Source organism: Propithecus coquereli, unplaced genomic scaffold (assembly GCF_000956105.1).
Source record: "Propithecus coquereli isolate 6110/MARCELLA unplaced genomic scaffold, Pcoq_1.0 Scaffold17, whole genome shotgun sequence".
Lineage (NCBI taxonomy): Eukaryota > Metazoa > Chordata > Mammalia > Primates > Indriidae > Propithecus > Propithecus coquereli.
Window position 1 is genome coordinate 5,844,744 of NW_012141635.1, and position 16,920 is coordinate 5,861,663.

At 33.2% G+C, this 16,920-nt stretch overlaps 1 protein-coding gene across 1 annotated transcript in view; it reads right to left on the bottom strand.

The window, feature by feature from the left end:
* SS18 (synovial sarcoma translocation, chromosome 18) overlaps positions 1-16,920 on the bottom strand; it is an 84,923-nt gene that overhangs the window by 15,032 nt on the left and 52,971 nt on the right. Inside the window, exons 6-10 of the mRNA XM_012641752.1 lie at positions 6,788-6,955; positions 6,027-6,131; positions 3,140-3,232; positions 2,317-2,439; positions 5-104 (exon numbers count right to left, since the gene is read on the bottom strand). Of these exons, the coding sequence (XP_012497206.1) occupies positions 5-104; positions 2,317-2,439; positions 3,140-3,232; positions 6,027-6,131; positions 6,788-6,955 (589 nt within the window). The remainder of the gene's footprint in view (positions 1-4; positions 105-2,316; positions 2,440-3,139; positions 3,233-6,026; positions 6,132-6,787; positions 6,956-16,920) is intronic.

Sequence of the window (16,920 nt, forward strand, 5' to 3'; positions counted from 1 at the left end):
TGGCTGTGGTGGTCCAGGCTGTGTTGGCCTATATCCCCCATACTGCTGACCTTGTCCCTGTGGGTAGTTAGGATACTGAGGACCTGGACCACCCTGTGAAGGACCTGCAAAATAATTAACACAAACAGAGGCCCACATAAAAATATAATAAATCCCTAGAACTAAGGAAAGGATTTAAAACTAGATAAAAGTTACTATATTTTTATATCTAAACTAAAAAGGATAGTTTGGTACCATGATTTTCTCAAATGCTTTTTGAAATAAATTTCAATGGTTACAAATAAGAGTGAAAATACTGTAATGCTACTTCAGCGTAACTACTGTAATATGTCCTTAGCCATTACAAAATTTGTACATCAAAATGGTTATAAAAAGACGCAGGGAATTGTAAAGCAGGTTAACTACATTTTGATAAGAAAATCAATCAATACATCTATTGGAGAGTTAACCAGTACAAACAAGAAGCAAAAGAAAAGGCAAGAGACAGATTTAAAGAAAAATACTAAAATAACTTCTGAATAAAGTGTGGGAATCAATGATATTTACAACTCATGAGTCTAAATTTACATTGGCAATCACCAAAAGAGTCAATATGGCTATCCTCTACACTGATAAATTTATTACTATAATATTTTAAAATAGAAACTAAAGAAAAGCCACAGGTTACATGTGAAAAAACTTGATTCAAAAGTTACATTCTGAGAACCAATCACCTTTAACACTTTACCCATAAAAATGATTTCAAATTCCAGAGTTGGCAAGGGACTAATTTGTTTTGCTAAACAAATATGCCTGTTTTATAAACTCTACTGCCTATTGCAAAGAATGCTTTATAAAGCATAAGCTGAAAAGCTTTGACACTTAGATGTTTTTTACCACAGCCATTCAAAACCTGCCATAAAAACACTGATTGCAGAGGAAAGTATCAAGCAGAACAAAAATTTTCAAGCTTAAATAAATTCTGTCAGTCTATTATTTATTATATGTTCAATTACTAAAACTTTAAATTTTCTATTAGAAGAAAGTTTGACAACCGAAGCCTACGGATAAACAAAATGGGAATTTCTCCTTCAGGATTCCTGATGTTTAACAGTACAGCATTTAACTACTTAAACCAAAAATTAATCAAACTTTCTTTCATCCTCTCTTCCATCTGAAAACATTTCTATTGTCAATGAAATTACCTGATTTAGCCATATATTTGTCTTCATGCAAATGCAATAAAACTAGAATACTCTATTTGTTCAAAGTACAAATATTAAATAGTTATGAAAGAGAAATGTCATTTGGGAAGGCAAGGAAAAAACCTTTGTGAAAAGAAGAAATCCATGGAATATTTCTAAAGTCGCATCTAGAATTAGGAAACCAGAACTTATCTTTTTTGGAAAAATATCTGATTTCCAATATCTCAGTTTCAATGCATATGTTGAGGGGGCAAGAGAATTTCAGCCTAACCTGGGTTCTTAGATTTGCTATCATAGGTAGACAGAGGTGTCCATGGTAATAAAAGGGCTCTTATCAATAACTAATAAGACATTATGATGTGAAAAAGAGACCATATTATCAAGAGATGGAGTCAATATTAATAAGTAGCTACCTCTCTGTTGTTCAAACTATATTTTCCTCTATCTAAAATGGTTATAGTAGCCTGAAATTTAAGACTGAAATATCAGGCTCTCATCATTCCCCACTCCCTATCTCATACCTAAAGTGAGATATTCAGGTAGCAGATATTATAGTGAGTATACAATAGGAAAATACGGTTATACTTCCCCTAAACTCTGTATAATACACAACTGCAATAAATTTACCCCCATGGATATGTACATTGCCATTTAACTAGAGAATGACAAAAACGTTTTCTTTATGCATTCTAAACAGATCTCTTCGCTGGTTCTCAAAAAGTCAATGTTATTTTTTGTAGTAACTGTCATTAGTTTTTAGAAATAAATTTGCTAAGCGGATTACATACATATGGCTAATAATTACCCAATCATCAGTTTTCTAAGCACATACAAAGCTACTGGCTGGTCATGAATGCCAAACAGGTCTAAGAATTCATTTTTCCTGTCTTTTAAATGACTTTACACCTTACTTTTGGTCAATCAACCATCTCTAATTTATGGTTCTTCGTAAATGGATTACTAGTTCATCTAAAAGCAACAGTTTAAATATATACTCTAATAGTAGACTGGGCTAAAACTGAATTTTCGAAAGTAATAATTCTTGGAAAAATAAATACTAAATATTCGCTTCCATATTTCAAAACAGTAATCATATTTTTGGTGACAAAAATAAACTACAATCAACTATTACCATAGCCCTGTTGCTGTCCCGGGTAACCTTGCTGCCCTGGGTACTGCTGTTGCTGGGGTGGATATCCCTGTTGTGGAGGTGGTCCTTGGTAAGCATCTTGCTGTTGGCCATATTGTGAATTTCCTACAGGATAATTGAAGAAGAAGAAAAAAGAAACTGAGAAGTTTGCTTAATTAACTTTTTTCCCTCTAAGATGCATAGCCAACAACACAAGAACAAAATGAAATGCCATATTGATTTTTAAAAGTTAACAAAACAAAGAAAAAACTCAAACCAAACAGAAGGATTTCGGCCAAACAAACTGCAGTTAAAGCCAATTTTGCAAGGTTGAACTGCAGCATTTTCAGCGTCTCTGCCATACGAGCATTACATTTACTGGAACATCACAGTCATAAGATCATGACTATGCTAAATAAAATAAAAAAGACAAAATTAAAGACAGCTACAAGAGCACACACTAGCTACACAAAATCAGCAAGCTGTTTCCTAAAGGCACTATACTTATATGTAAAATTATACATATGTAAACACATGAGAAAAAAAATTGGATCAATGGATTTATGTTCAAATAGAAAATTTCCACTGAGGAAAAATTATCTTTAAATGTTTTAGTCTTTTTATTGTTGTTAGAAATGGCAAGTCACGGTTATACATTTTAAATATTTGTAAGGAAATTATTTTGGTTGTTGTGGGCTCCCTATAACTTTCAAGACAGCCAGCAACTAGTATTCTACAAGAGCTTTGCATGGGTAGAAGTCATCTTATGCAAGATTTCCTGTAGAAGGGGATATGTATGTGTATGTGTGTGAAGGTATATAGATACCTCCTTCGTAGTAATGTTGTGAGGAATCCTCATAAGGCCTATCGTAGCCTTGTTCAGGATACGACGGTTGCTGATAACCGTAATCATTATGACCTACATCAATTCGACAAGAGACAGGAAGAAACGTTAATGGCCACTGAGTGAAAACCCTAAAAATATTTAAACTTTCAGATAAAATTGAAAAAAAGAAAAAGAAATGGAAATACATAAAAAATAATAATTTCAATTGCATTAGCCAAAAATTTACCAATGTGATTGTTTCCATATTGAGATAACATGCAAATTTTTTTCAAAGCAAAAAGCAGTAGTTTTAGAAACATTACACTTATTGTCTTAAATCTGATAAGCCTTCATTGAGGGGGAAAAACTTTATCTTCCATTTTAAAAAAAAAAAGGAGAGAATAAAAGCATTTAGGTCTTTCACATGTAAATAACTAAAATTAAATTAGAACAAACAAAGAAAGCAATTATCATATTTTGTCAAACACCTGTTCTGCTGGTCTCCAATTCCACAGCATATGCTAAAAACAATGCAAAATATAAAAGAGCTCCATAAGTTTTTTCCCCTGAAAGAAACTGAAACAAGTTTTTCACACACTAACATTTACTTGCATAAAATATATATATACCTCAAAGTACTTTCCGATGTAAAAAAATGTATCGCTGCCATTTTAGAAATACTTTAAGTATCATAAACATGCACTTTCATAAAATTAACAATGTACTGAATGTTAGCGTATACACCTTTAGTTTTAAGGCACAATACATTTTACCTGCAAGATAACTGGACTTTAATGAAGAATAATATTCCCATCCTTTTAACTAAGTTTCACTAAGAAAATGTCAGAAATAACCTTTTGGTTAGCTAAAATCCGAACTAAATTTTATAAGAATGTTTAATTAAGGAAGTAGGAATATAGTTACAAATAAATATTACACTCAGTGCTCTAGTATTCAAACGTTCCAAATCACCTCATAAATATCTACATCAAGGATTGGCAAACTATGGCCTGTAATCTTCTTCACAAGACCAGTGGCCTGTTTTTGTAAATAAAGTTTTATTGGAATATAGTCATGTTCATTCATTTAACTATTGTTTATAGCTGCTTTCACTTTACAATAAGAGTTCAGTAGTTGAGACCAGGATCATTTGGCCCACAAAGACTTAAATATTTACTATATGGTCCTCTACAGAAGTTTGCAAACTCCTAATCAACATATTTACTGGCATAAATATCTGGACATGAGAGAAAATATCCAAAGCTGTTTAAGAAAATTAATTGTTGATATAAATAGAATACTCTATGTAAATATCAGACATAAATTAATATGCATCTAGGCAAAAATGATATCATTTAAGTAAAAATCCACTAATGTAGTAAAATGAAGTTTTGATGTTTCCCAAAAACTATTCTGACTAGAAGGGTCATACTCATAACAATACATATTTCACATTTCAGGAGATAGTCAAGGACCAAAATAACAATGTCAAGTTCAACTCAATTATTTAAAATATATTTAAAAATTAAATAAGCAAAGTAATCATTTATTTTCAGCAGATTTCTTAATATATATAATTTAATGAAGTAGATTTCACCTCTATGATATCTATAATCTACTATAAATTACTAAAATTTTTAATTTAAAAAAAATCATACTATCACGTCTACATGTGAAAGAAAAAAGAAAAAAAAACAATATTCTGAATTCAGGGAAAGAAAATCTGAGGTTAAAAAAATACATAGTATTCTAAACAGAATTATCCATACATGTCATCATTATCACCAATAAACATTTAGTGTATGTAAAATTTGACAGTTATTTGCTCTGCCTCTGTAGTCAGAGCCCCTCCAGTAAAAACCAATGTCCTAGAATATGGATGTACCTTCATGTTTTACATAATGATAGAAAATGATGGGCAAAATGATTTTTCAAATATACCGAATTATATCTTCTTGCTGGCTTAATTGGTTTTTCGTCAACGGCTATTACTTTAGCTTTAAGTTTCTTAGTTTCTCTGTTCATTAATTTACATTTACACCAAAAGAGCTTACTATATAAATAAACCTTTGGCATTTCGTTTCATAATAATACAAATCATTTTGTAACGTATGTTTGATTGTTTTTTCCTGGACATTGTATAAAATTTTCAAACATACAGAAAAATTCAAAGAACTATACAGTGGAAACCTACTTATATGCTTGGATCATTACTATTTAGATTTTCTTAAAATGCAATACATCTTTACTGAATACTTTTTCACAAGCTACTTTCCCACTTTAAAAAAAACTGACTAACTAAATAACTAAAAATCTGGTTTCCAATCACCTTTCCCATTCTACTAAATCTCTGGATAGCTATATTATGGATATAATTTAGCCTCCAAAACTTTTCTCAAATGCAAATGCTAATGTAAACCATAGTTTGCTGAGAAGTATGCAACATTAATTAAAATGACAAGACTTAGAAAAATACTCAAAATCTGTTTTCTATATATTTACACAGTGCATAAAAGTAAACTAATGAGTAAACTTTATGATATGTGAGTTATAACTCAATAAAGCTGCTGTTAAAAAAAAAAAGTAAATCATAAGATTTGCTTTGGTTCAAATGAACAACCCTAAATATAAAAGGATCCTCTTTTGTGTAAGGGTTCCAAAGACAGAACGTGATTCCTGATGGTACTACCAGACTAGTTACACAAAATATACTCTGAATTAGATTATAAACTAGTGCTATCATTGGTACTTTGGAGTACTGAAGTGTTTCTAAATTTAAAAGAAAGGTTGTTAGTTTATTCATCCTCATTAAAATGTTTTATATAGTTCTCTATATTAATATTGGGCAGGGGTATAAAATGGGAAAGTTAACATTAGGCGAGATTACCATCAGGGTAATATTGCTGGTTCATGCCTTCTGGAGGACCTTGTCCACCATGACTGTATTGGTCCCCATAATAGTCTTCCTGGCCTGAGTACTGCTGTGGTGGGCCTGAAAAACCACAACCAGTTGAGAAGTAAATAATTTGTTCTCTATGTCATCGAAGGCTTTCTTTTTAATTTGATGTTATGAGAGATTATTTCTCAGCTATAGATTCCCTTCCCATGCTTTGGCATTTCAGATACTTTTAATTATTCATATATACACACATACACATACACACATGGCATCTCCACATATTACATTTACTAAAATTAAGACCATCCATGCAACATCAAACAATATCAACTCAGATAAAGAAACACCAACATCTTAAAAAGAGGTTCAAACTGGTAGAAAATTAATTTCCTTCTTATTTTGATATTAGAGGTCTCTGAAATAAAACTGAGTTTTTGAATAAATATTTAGTAATTTATTAAAAACAAAATGATATTTTTTGCTGTGACTTAATGAGGTTTTGATACAAAATTTTCACATATCCTTTTCCCAGAAAATAACAGGTAAGATAAAATTGTACACCAGGAAGTTCCTATCTACCTTGTGACCCTTTTTACCTACTATATCCACTCACTACCTTTTGTAGTGAAAAAAAAAAATGAAGAAACAAAAAATCCTAACTTTTCCTAGATGAAAAGATCATTAAAATTTAAATCCTTTCAATTACTGTTACTTACATTAAGTAAAAAATTTTCCAAATGGAATCTTACCCTGTTGAGGTGGTCTATAGGGAGGAATCTGTCTCTGACCCATCATATGATTGCCCTGGTTAACTTGACCCATCATTCCCATAGGTGGCTGCTGTCCTTGGTAATGCTGCCCGCCACCCTGTGGCATATTGTATTGCTGAGAAGGAGGCTGCTGATGCATCATTGGACCTGAAAACAAGACACAACATCATACGTGTAAAATTTTTTTTATATAATTTTAATATCTTAAGAAAAATTAGAGAATCTTATATCATATAATCCACAAAATATATAATTAAATGCAGTAAAATCTGATTTCAAATAATATTAATAAAAACAAGTCTTTGAATTAAAGCTCATATGCCTAAAATAATCGGCAAACAAAAGAAAACAACCAATCCATGGTAGTTAACTTGAAATCCACTGGAATGGTATTCTTAGTCATTTTTTAAAAACAAAATAAATGCAATATATATGAACATCCTGAATGTATGTATTTTCCATTATGCACTATATAATATTTATCTATATAATCTTTCTGGAAAATATATAATCCTTATGCTACACTAAAATACATAACAAAAGCACATTTCACAAAAATCACACAGTGTATCAATAGCCAAACCAAGGAAAAGAAACCAAATTTCTAGATTTCCATTTTGTTCTCTTTCTCTATACTCATTAATTATACAATGATAGGTAAACTATACAAACATTTAATATACTTATATTGGTAGAATTTCATAAACTTTAATTTTGGGATCAAATTTTAAAGTTCCTCTTTTCCTTTCCCAATTACAAGAATTATAAACTACAAAGGTCTTTTTGAAATCAAAGGGCTATAGTGCTTCTTATGAAGTTAAGACACACACAACAAACACACCGTAAAAACACCTAGGCAGAGAACTGAAATAAGCTGTAGGCTCAGAAATCTGAACTACGCAGTTTCCAAAGTGAGTAATACCAGGATAGCCAAACCACCACTGCTATAGTATCACACTGGCAATAGTAAAAATATATCACACGAAATAATCAACAACAGCCATAAAGTCCCATGCTGCCATCTAACAATGTAAGCATCTCCTTACAGGTTCAGTGAGCCAGTTTTGGTATGGGGAGCTCATCATTCTGCCATTATAACCATTACTGTCTCAGAAGTATGTATAAAGCATCTCGCAATTTACTGCTTATTTGGCTCTATACTCCCCCTTGACTAACTTGCGGATAATTTAAGAAGAAAGTGCAAAAGACAAAGACTAGGGAGTCTGGAAAAGTTTTACAGGGAAAACTGCACATGAGCCAAAAGCTCACTGTATAATAATTTAAATAAACAAAACAAGCCCACCTCTTTACATATATTATTGATCTACAACTGCAGCAACAATGTAAGCAGGAAGACTTCATCTTGTTTCCAATCTGAAGAACTGTTTTATCTGAAGACAACTTTATGAGAGCTAACCTTTTCTTCTATTCACCTTCTTTTGTGCGTCTGCTTCTCTTCAAATTCTTTTTTCCTTCTAATTTTACATTATGAATATAAGCCTCTCAAAACTTACTCTGGGGCCTTTCTTTCAAAAAGGAAATAAATTCTTAACAGTAGAGACAAGGCAGCTCAGTCAAGTGTGGAGGGGAAGACAACTTAACACTGAATGCACATCTATACTGCCAGTTACAGGCGTTCCAGTCACTTTCTATAAACCACTAACAACTACTAGAGGTAAGGATCCTAATTTTCAAGTTTTTAGCCAAGGAATCCAAAGATCAAGATTATACATACAGATGTCAACTGGGAACTAGGCAAACCTCAAGTATGATTTTAAAGCAGATTTGTTCTGCTATTTTTCATGTTCTCTAGTCAAAAATAAACAAATTTCATAGCTCAGAAGCAAATTTTGCAATAAAGTTCTAAAACACTAGTTTAATTAAAGTTACAATTTAAAAATATATTTTATATATACCAAAGTATTCAAAGTTAACATTTATAATTTAATAGGCAACCTGACTGAGCATTTATGTAATTCCTTTTCAGTAAATGAAGGTTTTACCTTGTCTTCTCCAACACTGTCTAAAGACCATTTGTCTCAACAGAAGGTAACTACCCAACTAAAGCATATAATATGCACTGGAACCGAAATTCAAAAGAAAGCAAAACCATAATAGCCAAGAGAAAAAAAATACATCACAAAAAAATTCTAAGCTTTGCTCTGAAGGAGAAAAGTAATGGTAGCTTAAGAACTAGATAGAAAAGACCATGCCACTTATGCTTTTTCTTTTGGGACTGTCAGCAGTTCCAATCCCAAAGAGCTCAATTACCACCCTTCTTTTATTCTCTGTCACTTCCCTCCCTCTGAGGATCCCAACATCATTCAGGATCAAGCCTAAAACCAGAGAAAGAATGGAGTTAGCTAGCACTACTAATACAATGTACTTTTCATCATTTTCCTTGAAGCCTTATCCATTAAAGAAAAAAAAATTATGACTTTATGACTTCAATTCTGATTGTTTAGGAAGCATATTCTTTTCCTTATGATAATGAAATATGCTACACTGGCAATGTATACCTCCTGAGACACTAATGGAAATAAGAGTGCTAAATCTCAAAAGGTTACCCCAAAATACATTCTAAAAATTTGTACTACACAGTAAAATAACATTAAAAAATGAATCTATTATAACCATTTTCTACAAACAATGGCATCACATTATATGCTTAAAGGTTTTTTTCATCTTTTACATAAACCGTTTGATGTTAAGATGTACTACAAAGTGTAATACACACGTGAAGACCCTATTAATGTCTTAATTACCTGCAATATATTTTTGTGAGTATTTTGCAAGGACATATTACAAATACTCATCATAACCACATTATTTCTTCCCATTTTGAGTTTTATACCCTAATAGATACTCTATGAAACAATGTCCTTTATTTTTAAACACATGCAAAATACACCCAAATTACCATATTTTGCATTATTGGATTTGCATGAATGACATGGTTAATGCTTAGTTTTTATCTTAAGTCAGTGGTCAAAAGGAAGGATTTTTTTTTTTTAAGTTAAGATCAAATTCATTCAGTATTTATTATGTACTAGACACCAGGCCAGGAGCCATGGTGATACGAAGATGGGCATTGTCACCATATACAGTGACTTACAATTAGACCAAAAAGAATTTTTTAAGACTCAACTATAAAGAAAACATTGTTTTAATTAATCTGGGAAGAATTGTGAATGATGTAACTTTAAAAACATTCTATATATATATAAAACATACATCTATATACACATATATATTCACATCTTCAGACGTAAACCAGTACACTGAAACTTCATAAACATTATCATTAATCATTAAATATTAATAATGTGGTTAAAATGATAGCTAACATTTAATCAGCATTTATTATGAGCCAGGCAGTAAGCTAAGAGCTTTATATGTATAACTTATTCTCCCCTCTCCTATGAAACAGGTAGTATTATTATCAACTTCATTTTACAGACAAGAAAATTTAAGCCTTACAAATATTAAGGCTCTTGGCTGGGTGCGGTGGCTCATGCCTATAATCCCAGCACTCTGGGAGACAGAGGCGAGAAGATTGCTTGAACTCAGGAGTTCGAGACCAGCCTGAGCAAGAGCAAGACCCCGTGTCTACTAAAAATAGAAAGAAATTGGCCAAACAACTAAAAATAGAAAAAATTAGCCGGGCATGGTAGCGTGTGCCTGTAGTCCCAGCTACTCGGGAGGCTGAGGCAGAAGGATCGCTTGAGCCCAAGAGTTTGAGGTTGCTGTGAACTAGGCTGACGCCATGGCACTCTAGCCCAGGCAAGAAAGTGAGACTCTGTTTCAAAAAAAAAAAAAAAAAATTATTAAAAAAGAGAGAAAAAATAAAAAGACAAATATTAAGGCTCTTACCCCAGGTTGCATAGCTACTAAATGCAGAGAATTCTAAAGCCTCTGCTCTTAACCACTATGTGTACCTCCTTTCCAGAGTCAAATCATACTTCTCCCATGTCATCATCTCCCACAAAAACAGTTATGTATATCTCTATCACTGTAAGATAAAAATCAACCTATTTGTAATAAGAATTAGATCATGAAATTGCATAGATAATACCATCCCCATGCCTATTTTCATGTTCATATTTCGTCCTTTAAAGCTCACACTTTACTACTTGTTCCTTAACCATTTAATCTCAAACTGAAGCATTTATACTCTTATTTGAAGGTATTGCTAATAATTTATTTGCAAGAGAAAAATCCCTGTATTACAACAAACTCAATTAGCTAACCTACTATGTTTAAATAGCCATTTAAAAGGAATACGATTCTTTACGTACCTAAATTGTACACCTGTCCACATTAAGAATTTAAGTAACTCATAATAACATGTTTACATATAACACCAAGGATAAAAGAACAAGAGCCAAGTAACTAAGAAAATGTAGGATGATTATCACAGAAGCTTAGTAAAGTCACCGCAACTAAGCGCAAACTTAGCTGAGTTTCCTAGCAACCAATGAAAAATGGGAACCACGATTCTAGCTATTAAAAAGAATAACAGCTCATTAACATACAAAATTTTTCATAACTTTAAACTTTTAGAGAAACTCTCATAAAAGTATTAAAAAGTATTAAAACAATAGTATAATAATAAGTTTTGTTAATGTCATTTGTTTTTTCAGGGACACAAACCATCTGTATATGCAGTTATGCACATTAGCCATTTCTTTAAGCTGCGATTCTCAACCATGGGCTATTTTGTACCCTGGGGGACACTTAGCAAAGTCTGGAGACATTGTTCGTTCCAACTACTGGGGTGGGGGGTGCCACTGCCACCTAGTGGGTAGAGGACAGAAATACTGCTAAACATTCCACAGGACAGGTCCTCACAATTATCCACCTCCAAATGTCAGCAGTGCTGAGTTAAGAAATAATGGATTTCTCCAGGACATAATTTTAAATTACAGGCATCTTTACAAACTAGTCTGGGAACCAGATTACGCATTTAGCTTTCTGGTGACTGAGAAGTAGAAAAGGGATGTGTTGTGGCTTAATAAATCCAGCAAAATAAAAGGCTAGGAGATTAGACAACCCCCTTAAAAAGATCCCTCTTAGTTTCAACTATACTATATCATAAAAATAACTCATAAACAAAGACACTTGTAAACATATATTGTAGGATGAACTGAACTCCAGAAGCATTAGATTTATGTGGCACAAGTGACAACTGTTATGAGTAAAGACCCTAAACTTGCCCAGGTAGAAAGCCAAGGAGATGGGCTACATTAGAACATCTAGCTTTATCTTATTTAGTATGAAAGCTAAAAGTTATGAACTATCTGGCACAGAAGATTGTCCTGCCCAGAAAAATCTGAGGGAAATAAGCATGACTTGGGATATTTGTTAAAATGTAATCTGTAAAACTTACCATATGACCCAACAATCGTATCTCTCAGTGTTTATTCCAAAGAAATGAAACATAGGTCCAAATAAAAAACATGCACATGTATACAATTGTTTATAGCACGTTTACTTGTAAAACCAAAAACTGGAAAAAGCCAAAACATCCCTTAAAAGGTGAATGGCTAAACAAACTATAGTATATCCATACTATCGAATACTACTTAGCAATAAAAAGAAATAAACTATTGATACATACCACAACTTGGATAGAACTCAAAAGAGTATTAGTTATGTTGAATGAAAAAAGTCAATCTCAAAAGGTCACATACTGTATGATTCCATTTACACAATATTCTCAAAATGACAAAATGACAGAAATGGAGAAAAGATAATAGTGGTTACCAGGGATTAGAAATCACTGGGAGGAGGGCAAACTACTGTATAATACCTTGGTAACTTCCTGTGAACCTATCATTATTTCAAAATAGAAAAGTTTTAAAATAATGAAGCTAAATTTTGTAATCTACTAAACTGAAATTCACTTGGATTTTGTCTCCCAAACCCAAAAGGTCTTGGTATAACTGACGGTCATCTATTTTATCGACAGTAACAGACAATGCCTTCTTTGTTTCATTCCTGAAATGACAGTTGATGGATGACAGTATCACTTAGAAGGATGCTGGTTTTCTAATTTGTTTTGGTAGGAGGATATATATCTAGCTAATCACTTAGTCAACATAAAGGATAAAGTAGTAAACAAAACAAGACACAGTTCCTGACTTCATGGAACTGGAAGTCTAGAGAAAAATAATTAAACACATATTTACAAATAATTTGTAATTATAAGTACTCAAACTGCTGCTACGAGGATCGTAAGTATAGGCTACCATACGTAAGTGGACTTGTCTATAGAGTAATTTAAAACTTATATAGCAAGATTAGAGGTGACTTTTATTTTATGCTCTGTTTTTTTTATATTTTCCAGGTTTTTCATATTAAACATTAGTTATTTTTATAACCAGAAAAATGTTATTGGGGAAAATTTACATCCTTGAAAAACTCATCCATTATTAGCAACACTGATCAGTTATAACAAAATATCTAGTCTGAACTACAATGTAATGGCTGTAATATACCTAAAACTATAATCCAAACTTGCAATATTAACAATATTTCATAGACTAACCAATTTTAACAGTAAAGAAAAATGAGAGTACACATAATTCTCATTTATTCAAACCCACTGTAGGGATTAAACATGACACATAGTTCTATAAAATAAAATATTTGAAATAATTTCTTCATTTGTAAATTTTCTATGTTGTACTTAAAATTCTCGACCCTGCCCAATGTGCTTCTTTCCTTGGCTGATGTTAAACCGTATCCTTTCTCTGTAATAAATCTTAACTGTGAGTTTAATAGCATTCAGCGAGTTCTATGAATCCTTCCAGTAAATTATCAAACCCAGGGGGGGGGGGGAGTTGGGAACTCCCAAACTTGCAATTGGTGTCAGTGAGGCCAGTCTTGGAGACTGTACCCTATAACTTCACAGTTGGCTAAACTCTTATAGTTGGTACCAGAGGTGAGGGCAGTGTTGGAGACTGTGACCTCTAACTCCTCAAATACATTGCTCCTGCAATTGTCCCTTTCTTGGCCCCCTCTCTTGCTTCATCAATATCTCCTAATTATTTATTCCAATCAATATACAAATATGATTTACTATCTTTCCATCTCTAAAAAAAAAATCTTTCTTGACCTTACATCTTCCTCCAGCTATGAACCCATTTTTGTTTTCCTATATCAAAAAATAACTGGAAAGAACTGATTTAACTCACTGTTACCATTTCTTTTCTTCCCTTTTCTCATGAACATATTCCAGTCAGGCTTTTGCCCCCATCCTTCCACACCAAAAATGCCCATCTTGATCAATCATTGCAAAGGTTGGTTTTCAATTCTCATCTTACTTGACCAATCAGCCAAATTTGATACAGTTAATAATTCTCTCAGTTTTAGAACACTCTGTTCCTTAGTTTCTAAGATTTTACACTCTCTTGGCTTCCCTCTTAATTCACTGGCTACTCCTGCTCAGTCTTACAAGTCTTCCTGGAAGGAGTCCCTCATGTTCCCAATGTTAAAATGTTGGAGGGCTCCTAGACTGAATCTTCAGACCTCTTTTCTTACCTACCTTTATTCATTTCTTAAGTGACCTCTTTCAATACCATGACTTTAAATACCCTGACCTCTCCCCTTAACTCCAAACTAATACACCCAACTGTCTCCTTGACACATCCACACTTGGATATCAACAGGTCACTCAAATTTAATAGGTGCCAAGCCAAACTCCTCAATCTGCTATTCCCCCAGATTCTTAACTTCAGTAATAGCAACACCATTCATTCAATTACTTTGACTTTGAAGTCATCCTTAACTCTGTCCTCCTGTACTCCACATCCAATTTATCAGCAAATCCTACATACCATACCAGCTCTACCTTCGAAATACATGGTAAAAGCCTGGGCAACATAGTAAGACCCCATCTCTACAAAAGATAGAAAAAAATTAGCCAGGCATGGTGGTGTACATCTGTAGTCCTAGCTACTTGAGAGGCTGAGGCAGGAGGACTGCTTGAGCCCCAGAGCTCAAGGTTGCAGTAATCTTTGATCACACCACTGCACTCCAGCCTGTGCAACAGAGTGAGACCCTGTCTCAAAACAAACAAACAAAAAAAGGTAAATATTCCAAACTGGCTACTTCTGATTACCTCCGTAACTATCACACTATTCAAAGCCACCACCATCTCTTACTCAAATACAGCAAGAGCCTTCTAACAGGTTTCCCTGCTTCGCTGCTGACCAACCGTTTTGCATACAGCTGCCAAAGGTATGTTTTTAGAAACATGCATTCAGACCATATTATTCCAGTGCTTAAAACTTTGCAGCAGTATCCCCTCTCCCTCAGAATAAAATCTAAAACCCTTATGGGCTACAATAAGGTCTTTCAAGGTCTAGTCTTCAACTATCCCTTGGACCTTATGACTCCCCAACTTCACTCACTTAGCTCCAATTAGAATGGTCTCCTTGCTATACTTCAAATGCACCAAGTACGCTCCAGCCACTGGGCTCTTGCTTGCTATTCCTTCTGCCTGTGTAACACTCTTTTTCCAGGTGTCTGCTCGCCATCCTAAAATAGCACACAGATTGCATTTTTCTCTTTCCCCTTACTCTGCATATTTCTTTACACAACACTTATCATTATCAGACCTAATTGTATCTCATATGGGTTCTTAAAAGAAATAGGAAGCTCCTAAGCTGATAATATTTATATAAAATTAGGAACTTAACAGCATTTCCCAAAATGTATTCTATAAAACTTTATAGACAGTCTTCACTTTATATACTAGTATGGAGCTGAATAAATGACCATGAAACCTGAAATCATGCAAAACAATAATAATTAATGGGACATTATCCCATGGCCTTTAAAAATTTTTGTCAAGATATTAAAAATTACTGTCAATTACAAATGTACAGGGTAATGAAAAAAAATTAGTTCACTATAATTTAAAACATTAAAAACACTGAAAGTGTTTTAAGGCCAGGAACGGTGGCTAGCACCTATAATGCTAGCTATTTGGGAGGCTGAGGCGGGAGGATCGCTTGAGGCCAACCTGGGCAATATAGCGAGTCTCTAAAAAATAAAAAATAAATAAGTTAAAGGGTTTTCATTCTTTGTAAAAATCTTACCAAGAGTTGTTTGAACAGTGGTTCCCTTCTGCTAATATTATCACTGACAATTGAGAGTGAGCATCTTTTCCTTAGCTTAGCAAACTGTCATACTCAGAAGGAATATGTTTGGATTACCTTCCAACATTTTTTCCTTTGCATTTTCAATGTTGTAAAATATCTCCAAGAATTTCTTTAATGTGAAGTATTTTGCCAGTCTCACTTCCTCTGAAACATTTTCATCTTTTTCATCACAATCACTTTTCTCATTTGTATCAATGAGTTTGCCTTCATTAAGCACCTGCAGTGCATATCTAGAGTCTCTCAAATGGGGGCAGTGTCAACATTCTCATGGTCAGCAATTTCTTCTATAATTTTATTTACATTGGATATGGATTCCATTTCCAGCACTATCACTTTTCATTTCTTTGTTACATTTTTATCTTTGTTGGCCAAAGTTCCTCTTTCAATTATACAAGTTTGTAAAATGTCATATAGGTTTATTGTTGGGAGCAAAGGAAGCAACACAACTACAAACTTTGTTATATGTGCACAAACTGACAGATAAACAGTGACCAATCACTGACAAAAATCTAAAAGTGGCATGAATGGTCACTAATCATGACAGGCATCTGTTATTTACATAGTGATTTGTGGACTGAACAGATAACAGCTAAGTTTGTACTTTATGCAATTACTCAGTTAATATACCATGGTAAGTGAAATTTGAATGGTGGTGTTGGGGGAACAGGTGTTATTTAACTAAACTGTGGTAAATGAAATTCACGCGTATCAGAACTGTACAAAGCGAGGCCTGCCTGTATTTCCGTAGGATATCTGTTTCCTCATGCATGGAATGAGAATAATAATAGTACTACTATCTCAAAGATATTTTGAGAATTAAAGATGACATATAAAGCATTTCAGTACAGTGCCTGACACTAAAGGGCATTCACTAAATATTAGCTCTTATTTTTGATAATATGTCAAAAAAGAAAAGAAAAAGAGCCCCATGATGTATCATAA